The 13711-nt window shown below is 37.2% G+C and overlaps 1 protein-coding gene and 1 long non-coding RNA gene across 4 annotated transcripts in view; both read right to left on the bottom strand.

The window, feature by feature from the left end:
* Positions 1-491: 491 nt before the first annotated feature.
* LOC137062581 (uncharacterized) lies at positions 492-3533 on the bottom strand. Its single transcript, XR_010901247.1, has 3 exons — positions 3293-3533; positions 2658-2695; positions 492-1994 (listed from the first exon to the last, which is right to left on the bottom strand). It is a non-coding gene; the product is annotated as an uncharacterized lncRNA (long non-coding RNA).
* A 5735-nt stretch (positions 3534-9268) lies between these two features.
* Positions 9269-13711, bottom strand: part of vezf1a (vascular endothelial zinc finger 1a) — a 44524-nt gene continuing 40081 nt past the window's right edge. For 2 of the 3 annotated variants that reach the window (XM_067432613.1, XM_067432611.1), the window contains exons 5-6: positions 10488-10523; positions 9269-10255 (exon numbers count right to left, since the gene is read on the bottom strand). In XM_067432613.1, coding sequence (XP_067288714.1) covers positions 9897-10255; positions 10488-10523 — 395 coding nt within the window. In that variant the 3' untranslated portion in view covers positions 9269-9896. The remainder of the gene's footprint in view (positions 10256-10487; positions 10524-13711) is intronic. The other variant, XM_067432612.1, reaches the window with a different exon arrangement.

Here is a 13711-nt window from a genome sequence, read left to right as displayed (position 1 = left end):
TGCAGAAACGTCTTTATCACGTTAGCGCGTCTACTTACAACGTTGCAGAAACATATTTATAACGTTTTTTTATCACCTTACCATATCCTCTCCTTCCAACATGCAAAAATGTGTTTATAACGTTTTTGTCACCTACCACGTCCATCTCCTTCCAACGTTGTAGAAACGTACCACACTCAAACTGGTTCTTCACTTCACACATGCTGTGATCAAAATGTTTTTTTTTTTGGTTTTTACTGTTATCTTTAATATAAAAACAATATTATAACTACAGTAAGAAAAATATATTTTGGTCTTTTTAGATCTCTGTATAATTTGTCAAGGCTAATCACACGTTATAATATTTCTGTCAATCTTAATATTCAGCTTATTAATAACGCTTTTTACATTTCACCTTACCTGTAGGCCTTACCTCTGTTTGTTTCCCATTTTATTAAACTACATAAACATATGTAGTACTAATAATTTATACTACACACAACATTTGTCGGTCACTGTATTTATTCACACAATATAAAAAGCAATATGATAGAGGTAAGTTCACAAAAAAAGAAAAATCTGTCATTTACTCATCCTTGCATTATTCCAATCTAAATCTGTATGACTTTCCTTTGTTAAACACAAAGGGAGGTGTTAATGTTAACCTTAAGTCAGGAGATATTAAGCATAATGTTCCTTATACACTATTCACTTTTTTGAACAAAAGAAAGTGAATGGTGAATAAGAAACATTAACTCGAATGTCTAACAAAGTCATAAAAGTTTGGAACAACAGAAAAGTTACATGATAACAGCTTTTTCATTTTTAGTAGAGATAATGTAAATTGAAATCCTTGAGATAATTGTAGAAGACTACAATTAAAGCTCTCATTAATAATAAGAAAAAAATTCTAAACAGATAAATAAAAATACCGGTATGCCAATAAAACAAAATGGTACAAATAAAGTACAGCACATGCAAATTATGCAATGACTGGGAATTTAAATAAGAACATGAACAAAAAAATGTAGAGAAAAATCCATAAAAATTCAGTGCACAGATGTTATAACAAAAGAGAATAATCTATAAAATTTAAATTCTCATTTTAACTAATTACAGATTATGTTATTGCATATGTTATTTTACTGCAATCTATTTTTTCTATTGTACCTGGTGTACATTAAACAAGCTAAAAACCCCAGGAACAAAACCCAGAAGTTTTTATAAGCTGTTGACCCCAAAAAAACAACGAGTGTTTAAAGACTAAAGTGGATACAGGCACTTGAGACAGAGCGCGTCATGCTATATTACACTGAGAACTACACACACTGGAGGGGAAAGTAATCAGCGACAGGAAATATAATATATAATATATAAAACTGACATTTGGATATTTAACAAAAGGTTTACTGCACACGTAGGCATATGGAGTGTCAGGATCCCAAAATTGACCCATTCTTCTTGCTGAAGCTTCACGTCTTATTGCCTGTATCCACTTTTGTCCTTAAACGCTTGTTTTTTGGGGGCGACAGCTTATAAAAACTTAGTTATGTGTTTTTTACCTTGTGTGCTGCACACCTCGTCACATATGAGCTTTTAGACATTGCCGTTTTTGTTATAAGTAAAAAAAGACGAGGTGACCGCTTCACGCAACACAAAATCAATGGAGAGCGTTGGAATGTTTCCTCCCCGGTGTGGGCGTGGCCTAAATACACTCTGTCTCTATTATTGTTCAATAAATAATATTTTATAATATTGGCATACCTGATTTTGAGAAACAGTCAAGTGTTTTAGTCTGTTTCACATTGGTACACTAAATAGATGTATAATAGCAAACAAAGTTTAGTCGTGTTCCTGAGTAATATCTGCATGCACCTAATTCTGCAGAGAACATATAATACACCATTAGACAGCAATCCATATGAGACAGAAGTCTGGTCTGGAAGGTGGATCTGGAACCGACTTCTGTCCTGGTTTTCACAACATCTCTTGTTTATCCGTCTTCACAAACTGCCCTGAAATACAATTCAAACATCAAAAAGGATTGTTATAAATATAATGTGAGGTTCATACATTCACAATTGCCATCTGGCCTTGGTGGTGAAGTGTGCAGAAAATTCTGCCGGACTGAAATTTAGTCTTTTAGTCTTACCCTTCTTATACTAATGGTAACAAATTTATAACACAACAATAATTCACTCTCAAAACTACCTCTCTTTAATACTGCAAATACCACGTAGAGCCAAACATGGATGAAATCACAGAATCCAGTCACAAATGGAATTTACTGTATTAAGCAGAACGTTACAGAATTTGGAAATATTGTTTATGTATAAATCAAAATAAGGGCTCTACAATGAATCAGATATTGATACAGACTAGTGTCTGAATATTAAAGCTCAAAAAGACTGGAACTGAAATCTGAAGTCTTTGTTCTGCCATGTCTATAGTATGTAAATAACTACTACAACTTAAACCGAAGCACGCCAGACACTCGTGATGATTTCAGTATCTACTGTCTCCCTATACGCACACATGAACTGCATCTGCAAAGTTGATCTCAGAGTTAATTAATGAACATTTAACCATTTAATTTGCTAGAATGATCAACATATACACACAGGAATGTATGTATGGTTGTATGTATGTATGTATGTATGTATGTATGTTTTACTTACAAGTCAGATGGTTCATAGTGCTGGACAGCCATCACAATCTAGGAACATAAACAATTTGTCACAGAGCCAACAATAAGTGGTAAACTATACAATGTCACTCAGGTAGGTTTATTAGAAATAAATAAACTAGTGCATAGGTGAAAATGCAGCAAAAAAAAAAAAAAAAGATTAATATACAGGATATATACAATATATAATATCTTAAGATACCAGAATTTACGTTTAGGTTTTACAGATGCATGGTTATATACGTGGTCAATACAATGAAAGATCAAACATGTTTGAAATAGCGCATGTGAGTGACGTCACCGAGTCACGTAAAGTGCAAACTGTTTGGTTAAATACTTAAATTAACGTTCCTTTCATTCAACCATTGACAAATAGCCAGCAAAACATTAACAAAACCTCTTATCTACACATAATATGGAATTAAAAGCCCAACTTTCATAAATAAGAGCTCAGGGCTATAGTTAGCCTAACGTTACCTCTCAATTAGCCTAACGGTTAAGACGCTAACGGACTTTTTCCGAAGACACTAAACCATTTCTTTACAGTAAATATTCAACAGAAGCGTGTTAGAAAGTGTCAAGAACAGTTGTATGTATTATATGTGTAATATTAGGGACTAAACTTACCTGAAATTAGTGAAAACAACAGTGACAGACGGAGCTTTGCTGCTTGTTGTCAGACGAGCTGCCCCGTTTCCATGGTAATTCCATCCGCTCCAGTTTGTTTAAAAGCGACTCGAATGTTCAACACGCACGCACGTTAAACACGTCATGTGTAATTTGTGCAGTGTTGCGTTTACATGAATACATATTTTTATACTGAAGTATAATATCCCGATAGTTAAGTAGGCCACCGTTTAAGTGGAAACTGCAGCCTATGCCTACGTAAAACTTTAAATGGAATGAGAATGAAAGCTTATATAATATAATATAATATAATATAATATAATATAATATAATATAATACTCTAATATAGCTATTCTATCAGTTAAATGAGCACCTTAAAGTATATTCACAACATTGATATAGAATGCTCAGCTCTGCATCAGCCTCATCTGTTACTCGATCAGTCACTGAATCGTTGATGTTAAAATGTTACTGTCACGTTCTGTTTATATTCTGTGTATATTTTTCACAAACAGAACGTAGCCTACCGTTGGAGGTTTGGCATATGGTTGTATTTTGGTACTACCATGACGTTTTTAAAACGTTTTATTCCAACGTTCAGATCACGTTATTTTAACACCTGAATAAAACGTCTCCCAAAAGTTGTAGTTTGGTCTAGTTTTGTTTTCGTAGTAAACAAACGTGATATTTACGTTTTTTTGACTACTTAAAGAAAACGTCCCAGGTTGGTTTTTTCACAACGTTTTTAAAACGTTTTTTTTTCCAACGTGCAGATGACGTTATTTTAACACCTGAATAAAACGTCTCCCAAAAGTTGTAGTTTGGTCTAGTTTTGTTTTCGTAGTAAACAAACGTGATATTTACGTTTTTTTCACTACTTAAAGAAAACGTCCCAGGTTGGTATTTTCACAACGTTTTTAAAACGTTTTATTTTGGTTACATTATTTTTCTATTTTAAAAAACGTTTTTAAAACGTCTTTAAAACGTTGTACTACAACATTACCTAATTGCAACCAGAATACAACGTTGTGGAACGTTGTAAAAACGTTTTGTGTTTGCTGGGTTACTCCGATTCTGAGCTGGCGAACGGGAACATGGTTAGTGTAACATTAGAAACACATTATTAGCCGTTTGATAACATAGTCAAGCAAAAGGCTAATCATATTAATTACTGTTATGTGTCAGAAGTTGTAGAGAGCAATACCATTTTATACGTTTACTACAGTGGTCTACAGTTGAGCGAGTGGATCTCTGAGCTCATCTGAGTGACTGGAGGCGGGGCTAATTAACATATTTATACATCAGCAAATTGGTTACATTCACGTTTTTTTTAAAGGCATGACGATTTTTTTTCACAGGAAAAAACGTTTACATATGTCATTTTGTTGACTAGATGACACATTTAAAAGTTTTTCCCTGTTTTTTAATGCGTTATTAAGGCATACAATTATTTACAAGGGGACGAAATTATTCTTGAGAAGCAAATCAGCATATTAGAATAAATTCTGAAGGATCATGTGACACGGAAGAATGGAGTAATGGTGCTGAAAATCTGCCTTTACATATATCATTTTTTTTTATTCTTTTTTTTTTTATTTAAAAACATTTTTTTAACTGTTGTTGATTAAATAAACTTCTTTTAAACACATTATACAAAAAGGCCAACTAATTTATCACAATATCACAAAAATAATTTTATATTAAGAATATATAGTTTTGACACCAATGAATAGGTCGTTAGCATAACGTTTAGTCTGGTGGCTATTTTATGACGGTTTCAAAAGCGGTTTATCCAGTCAGGTTTGAGATTTTCTAATAAATATTTTGGCTCCATCTCCAAATTTTAGCACCCAAAACCCCAGCCTTGTTGACTTATATAAGTGCTAGATGTTGCTGAAACATCCAAATGAGATGTTTTCATGAATATGTATGAACGAAGAGAAATGCTCTTCAAATACTAATACAGCTGCCTGTACTTACAGACACGGGCAGATGGTGAACAGCGGCGCCCTGAAAAAAGCGCAATTGTTCTTTCAATGGGTCTCATTGTCTTTTATCCCCGTTGTGAGGCGACAGTGAGGGGTGAAACAAAAGACCTTGAACCCGAAGCACCTGCTCATGGACACGAGATTAAACCCAAGGCTGATTGTATTGGGATCCCAGGGGCGCGTCACGCCTGATCAAATGATGCGGCAAGCGTGAGGCCGTGAACGCGCACCAATAGAGCCAATGCACATGGAAATGAGTCCTAACGACTAATATGAGATTCCGCGAAGAAAAAAAAAGGCAGCATGTAAGATTAAGGAACTAGTGTGGGGGAGGGGGACATTTGAACAGATGGGGAGCCATGAATTAGAGATGAAAGACGTTTTTTTTAAATGGCAAAGATCATGGATTGAGAAAACTCTTTCCTATATGTGATGTACAATGCCTGATGTTGAACTGACACATTATCAAGCGTTGAGCCAAATATGTGGCCCGTTTGTCTTCTGCATTCCCATCAAATGAACTCAGAATTCCTTGTGTAATTTGCTAAATATCTTACTCATGCAATCTTTATACAAAATGTTCTGACCAGAAGAAAATGTGTTTGCTAGAGAGAAAATAAATGTGTATATTTGGTCTAAACTAATAAAATATAATATTCATAAATATCTGGGCATATGAGAATATATTCCATTATGTTTAGAAATGTCCATGCCTAAAAATCTCAAACTTTTCAAAAGGTCAAACCCTCAAAAGGTTTTTAAGGACTGCAGGAAACCTGTAAAACATGGAACGTTTGCTTTCTTCATTTTTCATGGATCCGATTGTTGAATTGTTGACTGCCTGCCTGCTTGCTTCATTCAATTTTTTTTCTATATATGTGGCACTGGACCACAAAACCAGTTTGAAAACCAGAGATTGGACATTTGGCCAACTTGAAAATCTATAATCTGAGAGTACAAAAAAAGTTTAAATATTGAGAAAATCGTCTTTAAAGTTCTTAGTAATGCATATTACTATTAATTATACATTTGATGTATTTACTGTAGCACATTTACAAAATATCTTCATGGAACATGATCTTTAACTATCCATCCTAATGATTTTTGGCCCGTGCGACTTACGACTGGTTTTGTGGTCCAAGGTCACATATGTGCATTAACTTTCATTATGCTAGAAAAAAATAAAATGTTGGTACATATGTGTGACAAGGCCAAGAATAAATATTAAATATATATTGCATATATATAACCTAATAAAAATTTTAACATTAGTTTTATCATGCAGACAAATGTGGATCTATATGTGGAAAGTTTTCCATTTTACATAATACATTTCATAATTATTGACAATAAACACTGCTAGATCTCTCTTAAATGCACATACAGCAATCATGTTTTACAGTTTTTTATTTAGACAACCCAAATAAAAAGGCACATAAAACATTGCGCATGTTTACATAATTATTTCTGACAAACTTACATTAAAAACAAATGTAGGAATGTTTTTCTTTCTGCTACTCAGAAAGCCTAGTCTTCATATATACAAAATTACCGTTGTTAATGTACTAATACAAAAGTTTTATAAAAGGTTATTTTGCTTTTCTTCGCTCACTTGTCTATCTGTACTCTAAGATCTTCTGAGCTAAACACTTCTGTACAAACATATACATTCAACCGCTTTCACAGGGGCTCCGAAAATCATCCAGTTCCTCAACTGAATCAAAACAACATTAGACTCGATTCAAAAATCTTCACTTCATTGGATTTCATAATTGGTTTAAATTTGGCAAATAAAAGGCAATTATACTGCATCTACTAATGAAATGCATAAACGCTCATTCTGACTCTCCCACAAACTAAACTATGGAAACATGCTTTTGTTTGTTCTAGTGTGACGGGAGAATCAAACGGCTCACACACACGCGCACACACGCACGGATCAGGGATTCATTGTGTCTGATCAGGATAAAGCATCCCCTTCCTGAGACTCAGTGCTGGGGTGGACGGCATCCGTTCAGACACTCCAGATCATCACATCACAGGCTGTGGCGGGAAAACTACCCACAAAAAAATTGCATACAAGTTGAATAATTAGTGTTTTAACTACAGCAGTCTCTTCTCTCTGGCATCTGCTCCATCCACAGGAAGCATATAGAGGAAGTGGCCGACATAATGTACCTAAATTTCCATCACATTGGAATCCGTGTAGTGAGTGGCAGCTCACTCTTCCTAATTGCTCCGTTAAGTGTGTTCTCATTATCACAAAATTATAAAACCCTTTAGTCCGAACAGATCGGCATGTAACCACCCACCACAGTGTAGAAATTTCCAGAAGAAGTCTGTAAACATTCTTCATTATTTCAGACGCTAAATGGTGCTTCTGGGCTTTAGCTATAGCAAAATACTACCTACAGAGTCCAAATCACTGGAGAAGATTCAATATTAATCACTGGAAGAAAATAAAATGAGCAAGATGGTGCCACTGTCGAAATAACGGGTAAAATATACAAACAAAAACATTAAAAAACGAAACAAAAAAACACAAAACTTAAAACATATAAAAAAAATTAAACAACAAAAAAAAGATCAAACAAAAGAATAAAAAAAAAAAACACAAATTGAGATAATCTTTAAAAAATAATAATAATAAAGCAAAAAACTATATTTACAAATAAACATGAATAATTCACATTTCAATTTCCTTGAATTATTCATGCTAATTTCCTATTCTCAGCCTATTTCTTTTGCAGGACATTTTAAGAACAGGGATCTTGCAAAAACCATATAAAAATACAAAAAACGAGGTTATAAAATACTTTTAACAATAAACTCAGGCAAATTAAAGGGCGTCAATGCTGGACTCCAACCTCTAGATGGCCCTGTTGTGAATGAGCCAACTATCTACAGCTCCTATACCCTGTCCCAAATGGCGCACTTGGCCCATATGCTCCTCCTCGGAATCCACACTTTGGTGAAGTAATGCTTCACAGACTTTTAAGTAGTAGTATGCTTGGAAGTCAGCACCTGTAGTTAAAGGGGGCGCTCTTGAGCACCCTTCTCATCCGTAAAATGACAATTGGAACACCCTGTGGTCTTCATGGACTTCATGGCGACCGCATCGAGTGCGCAATTTTGGACAGGGCCATACAATAATGATATTTATATTTAGATAATACTGCGTCTTTAGACTAGGGATATGCGTTCAGTGCAAGACTCTCTCTTTCCTTCCTCCAAACGTTTCCTTTGTATGCAAAAGCTAACTGTCGACGTAAACAATAAGAAAAGGAAGCTGCCCTCCTCTCAGAGAAACTAAAAAGTCGTAAACAGTGTCCTGCCGAACACTATTAAAGGGATAGTTCACCCCAAAAATGAAAATGTGTTGTTTATCTGCTTACTACTCCCAGTGCCTCCAACATGTATGTCTTTGTTTCTTCAATAGAACACAAATGAAGATTTTTAAATCCAACTGTTGCAGTCTACCAGTCATATAATGAATGTGAATGGGTAACAATTTTATGAGAGCAAAAAAAACATGCTTAATCAACATGCACAAAGAGCCCTGTGGCTCATGACGACATTGATATCTTAAGACACAAAACGATCAGTTTGTGTGAGAAATCGAGCCATATTTATATCATTTTTTACCTCAAAAACAACACATGCGCTTCACTTCTGGTAAAGAAGGTCAATATACACGGTCTGGCGTGGTGTACGAGATTCACTTCTGGCGTTGGCGTAAACTACGGCAGAACGTGTATAGTGGAAATTGATGTCTTTACACGTACATGACGCCAGAGTGTATTGACCATCCTTACCAGAAGTGCATGAAGGCTGTTGGATATCGTGTTGTATTTGAGGTAAAAAATTATATAAATACGGCTCGATTTCTCACACAAACGTATCGCTTTTTTGTGTCTTAAGATATCAATGTGTCGTCATGAGCCACAGGGCTCTTTGTGCATGTTGTCCAAGCATTTTTTTTTTTGCTCTCATAGAATTGTTACCCATTCCCATGCATTATATGATCTACACACAGCAACGGTTGAAGTTTGTGGAGAATTTGTGTTCTACTGAAGAAACAAAGACACCTACATGTCGGATGTACTGGATAAACATCACATTTACATTTTTGGGTGAACTATCCCTTTAATTAAGAACTGTACCTCTTCAAATTTGCTACACGTACGTACGCACTCACACCCCTGCGCAAAATCGAAACAATACAAAAAATATTTTAAAAATCCTCCCTCCCAATGGAAGCAAAAGTCTCTTTTTCAAATGAATTCTTAAATACTGATTAGCAGGTTACACCTCATCAATGAAGAACCCATCGCCACTCTGTCTATTAAAAAAAGTGTTCAAAATGCACATCAATTATTGCATTTGTCCTTAAAAACGTCCGTTGGGGTTTGAAGTGCTCAGAGGATCTTGCGTAATGCCCCGCTACCGAGCTGCTCGCCATGCGCGCAAAATGCAAGCGTATCCAAAAGGCCAGAGAGAGTTGGATCAACCCGTGCAAATCTTCCACCAGAGTTGCCACAGGATGGGTTTGTTCACGCCACATAGGTGTGAGTCGCACAGAGGTCGGGGCAAAAAGGCTGGTCGGGGGCCGGTTCTACCAGGGAGAAGACGGCAAGACTTGGGACAGGAAGGACATGCTGTCCATTGATCTCATGGCGATGTTGAGCGGGCCGCCGATGTTCATGGGCATGGGTGTTGTGATGGCCACCGGGTGGGCGATGTTCATGGGCGCTGAGGCTGGGATGTTGACGGAGGCGATGTTCACAGGGCCAGTGATGGTAACCGGGTGCTGCAGGCTGACGGGAGATGTGATATTGACCGTGTTGGTGGAGATGTTCATCTGAGCTGCTATGGTAACAGGGTTGCTGATGTTGCCGCGGTTCATTGAAGAGGTGATGGGAGCTGTGGCCGTGACTGGGGTGGAGGAGGCAGAGTGGCAGACTTCAGTGTTGTCTGTAGAGCACGGAGAAAAAGACAGGAAAAGCGTTAAATGCGTGTGTTGGGGGTTTGTGTGTATTCTGCTCCCAAACTCTCAGGGTGTCAAATGACCTAAATTAACCCGTAGTCACGTGAGCATTTGTGAGTGAACTTCCTGTTATTGTTTGGTAACAGCGGAGAGAGAAGAGAGCAAGCTACTGTGTGTGTATCTGCTTTTCCACCTCCTTTTCTTTTGTTTCATTTTTACCTTTTCGGAGCCCTGAGTGGTTCCACTGCCAGTCTCCTATTTAGAAACAGACAGAGGGTTATGATGGGCAGGCAGCCGCCTGCAGTGATGCATTATGGGACTTTTAGCAACGCTAAAGGGCTGCATTTATGCTCGGTGTGAATTCCGACATGAATATCGTTTTACAATCGGAGATATTTGTTCATTATCATCATAAACAGATTCAAGCCTTTTGATCAGATTCAACAGAAAGAAACTTTCTTAAATGTAATGTAAATGTTGCAGGTTCAAAACAGGTTAAACTCTATTGACAGCATGTTGTCCATTGTAAGGGCATTACAAACAATTATTTTTAAAAATCTTTTTATAAATATATATAATTAAAATAATATAATATAATAAATAATTAATATAACATTATCAAGTGTTTTAACCGAGACAAGACTCATAATATATAAATTATGAGAGAGAGAGAGAAAGAGAGAGCGAGAGAGAGAGAGAGAGAGAGAGAGAGAGAGAGAGAGAGAGAGAGAGAGAGAGAGAGAGAGAGAGAGAAATATTTTGCAAGGAGGAAATCATGGAGGGGGCTGAAATTGTCATCGTAGGTGCAAGTCCACTGTGAGACATAATCTAAAAAAAAATCCAGAAATCACAATATATGATTTTGAACTATATATTTGTATGATACAGTTGCAAATAAGTATTTAGACAGGTCTATCAGACAGGTGAATTATATAGAATTCTGACCCTCAAAGACCTGTTAGTCTGCCTTTAAAATGTCCACCTCCACTCCATTTATTATCCTAAATCAGATGAACCTGTTTGAGGTCATTAGCTGCATAAAGACACAAAGTCCACCCCAAACAATCAGTAAGAATCCAACAACTAACTTGGCCAAGACCAAAGAGCTGTCCAAAGACACTAGAGACAAAATTGTACACCTCCACAAGGCTGGAAAGGGCTACGGGGAAATTGTCAAGCAGCTTGGTGAAAAAAGGTCCATTGTTGGAGCAATCATTAGAAAATGGAAGAAGCTAAACATGACTCAATCCCCCGTCGGACTGGGGCTCAATGCAAGATCTCACCTCGTGGGGTCTCAATGATCCTAAGAAAGGTAAGAAATCAGCCTAGAAATACACGGGAGGAGCTGGGCAATAACCTGAAAAGAGCTGAGTCTCTCACAGTGGACATGCACCTACGATGACAATTTCAGACCCCTCCATGATTTCTAAGTGGGAGAACTTGCAAAAACAGAAGTGTGTTTAAATATTAATTGTCCTCACTGTGTATATTTTATATATAAAACGGGTGTAACTGTACACATATTCATACTGAACTATTTCGGTACAGGGCTTTCGGTTCGGTACAAGCGTGTACCCCATGCGAACATATTAGGTATTCAGTCCATTTCAAAAAATTCTATTGATAAATGCTGTTTTGACGCTCTTTAATGTGATGTGACTGATCACAGTATAGTACGCTTAAGTTCAAACGGTGGCGGCGCGCGAGTGAAAGTGATCCTCTCTTCCTAAAGAATAAACATGAATTAATATCTCTTAAAGCAGCACTAGGTAACTTTTCAACCTTCATAATATATTTTCAAGACTCTTGTGATGATACATCGACTTACAATAGGTTGAATGACACGTCTGCCCTAGCTTGACGGGGTCTGTATCGCTTTTAATCGTACTTTTAAACTTCGGGTTTCCGGTAGTAACCCAAGAACAAAAAGAACTACAAAATTCGACTGCTTTACGGCATATACGTCACTTCCACCAACACCCACACTTCCTTAAATTCGGACGTGCGAGCCCAACTTTGTTCGTCGGATAATATAGCCATGTCCAAAGCAGCAGAGACAAATAAGAAAGAAAAGGTTTTGTTGGAGGAAAGCAATAAGAGGTAACGAAAAAGTGATGGGATTAAAGGCAGGACGAGGATCAACATTGGACCAGCGTTTGCTTGTTGGCGTGAGCTGAAGGAGGCGTGCCCGACCGATGCTGTCATGCTTGTTACGGTGATTACCTACCACTCAAACATTGAATTGAAGTATTATAGATTCTGTAAAATGGTAACCAATAGACTACTATAATGACGCTGGCTTGTAAATGTGAGCATCGTGATTATTTGGCGTTTGAAAAAAATAAAACCCATGAAATTATATTCATATGACATGCTGAAACATGCCACTGACTGTACCTGGGATGAAGACATTTCACACGTGACGCCAGAAGAACACCTGCATGTGAACTCCTCCTGCAGTGTTCAGGGGGAACTGTTAGTGCAACACCAACCCGCAGGACGCTTTTATGAAGTTATTTGGCCCGCCCCGCACCACTGTATATATTTTTACAACCCGCCCCACACCCGCGACGATTAAATAGACATACGGGGTCCGCGGGTTATGAGACGACCCGTGCATTACTAGTTCAGGGCTGTCAGGGCTGTCATGTCAACAAAGGCACGCGCGATGGCATCCCCTGTTGTAGGATGAGAGCTTACGACAGTAGTTGAGGACATTATTTTTTTCCCAACTGTAGGGGGACCCCGAGAGCAAAAGTTGCCAAGTGCTGCTTTAGGGTATGTTGAGGATGCATTACAACTTACTGAAATGTATAATATATCGTGTAATCAATCAGTGTTTCAACCACAGAAAAAAAACACAGCTTGAGAACAATGTCCCCATCACATTTACCTGCAAGTCATTCAGTGTCCACATACAGCTGTTAGTTTATATGCACTATATTACCCTATATAGTCATTATATTCTACATAACCTGTTAGTGATGTCTTGTTTATTTAATGCATGTTTAAATAAATCTGTCACCATTTGACAGCCGTGTATAAATTAATACTTCAACAACGAATTGGAGAAAAAAATATATAATTAGATTTAGAGGTTAAAGGTCCCATTCTTCATGTGTTTTCGAAGCTTTGATTATGTTTACAGTGTGCAATATAACATGAGTTCATGTTTCGCGGGGAAAAAAACACAGTATTTTCCACACAATTTACTTATCTGTACAGCGCTGTTTCCTCCATTTCTCCTAAAAATGTCCTGATGATTTCCTTGTTCTATGAAGTCCCCCCTTCAGAAATACGTAACGAGTTCTGATTGGGCCAGCACTTCCCGTGTTGTGATTGGACAGCAGCTACCATACCATAACGGGGAGGCAAGCGCTGAATGCGCGCTCTTCTCCACGTGGGAGAGCAACAAGACCACGCCCCCTTTTTTGTGTGTTCTT

The sequence above is a fragment of the Pseudorasbora parva genome, chromosome 23 (assembly GCF_024679245.1).
Source record: "Pseudorasbora parva isolate DD20220531a chromosome 23, ASM2467924v1, whole genome shotgun sequence".
Classification (NCBI taxonomy): Eukaryota; Metazoa; Chordata; class Actinopteri; order Cypriniformes; family Gobionidae; genus Pseudorasbora; species Pseudorasbora parva.
Note: the sequence above shows the minus strand (reverse complement) of the source record. Positions and strands in the feature narration are given on the sequence as shown.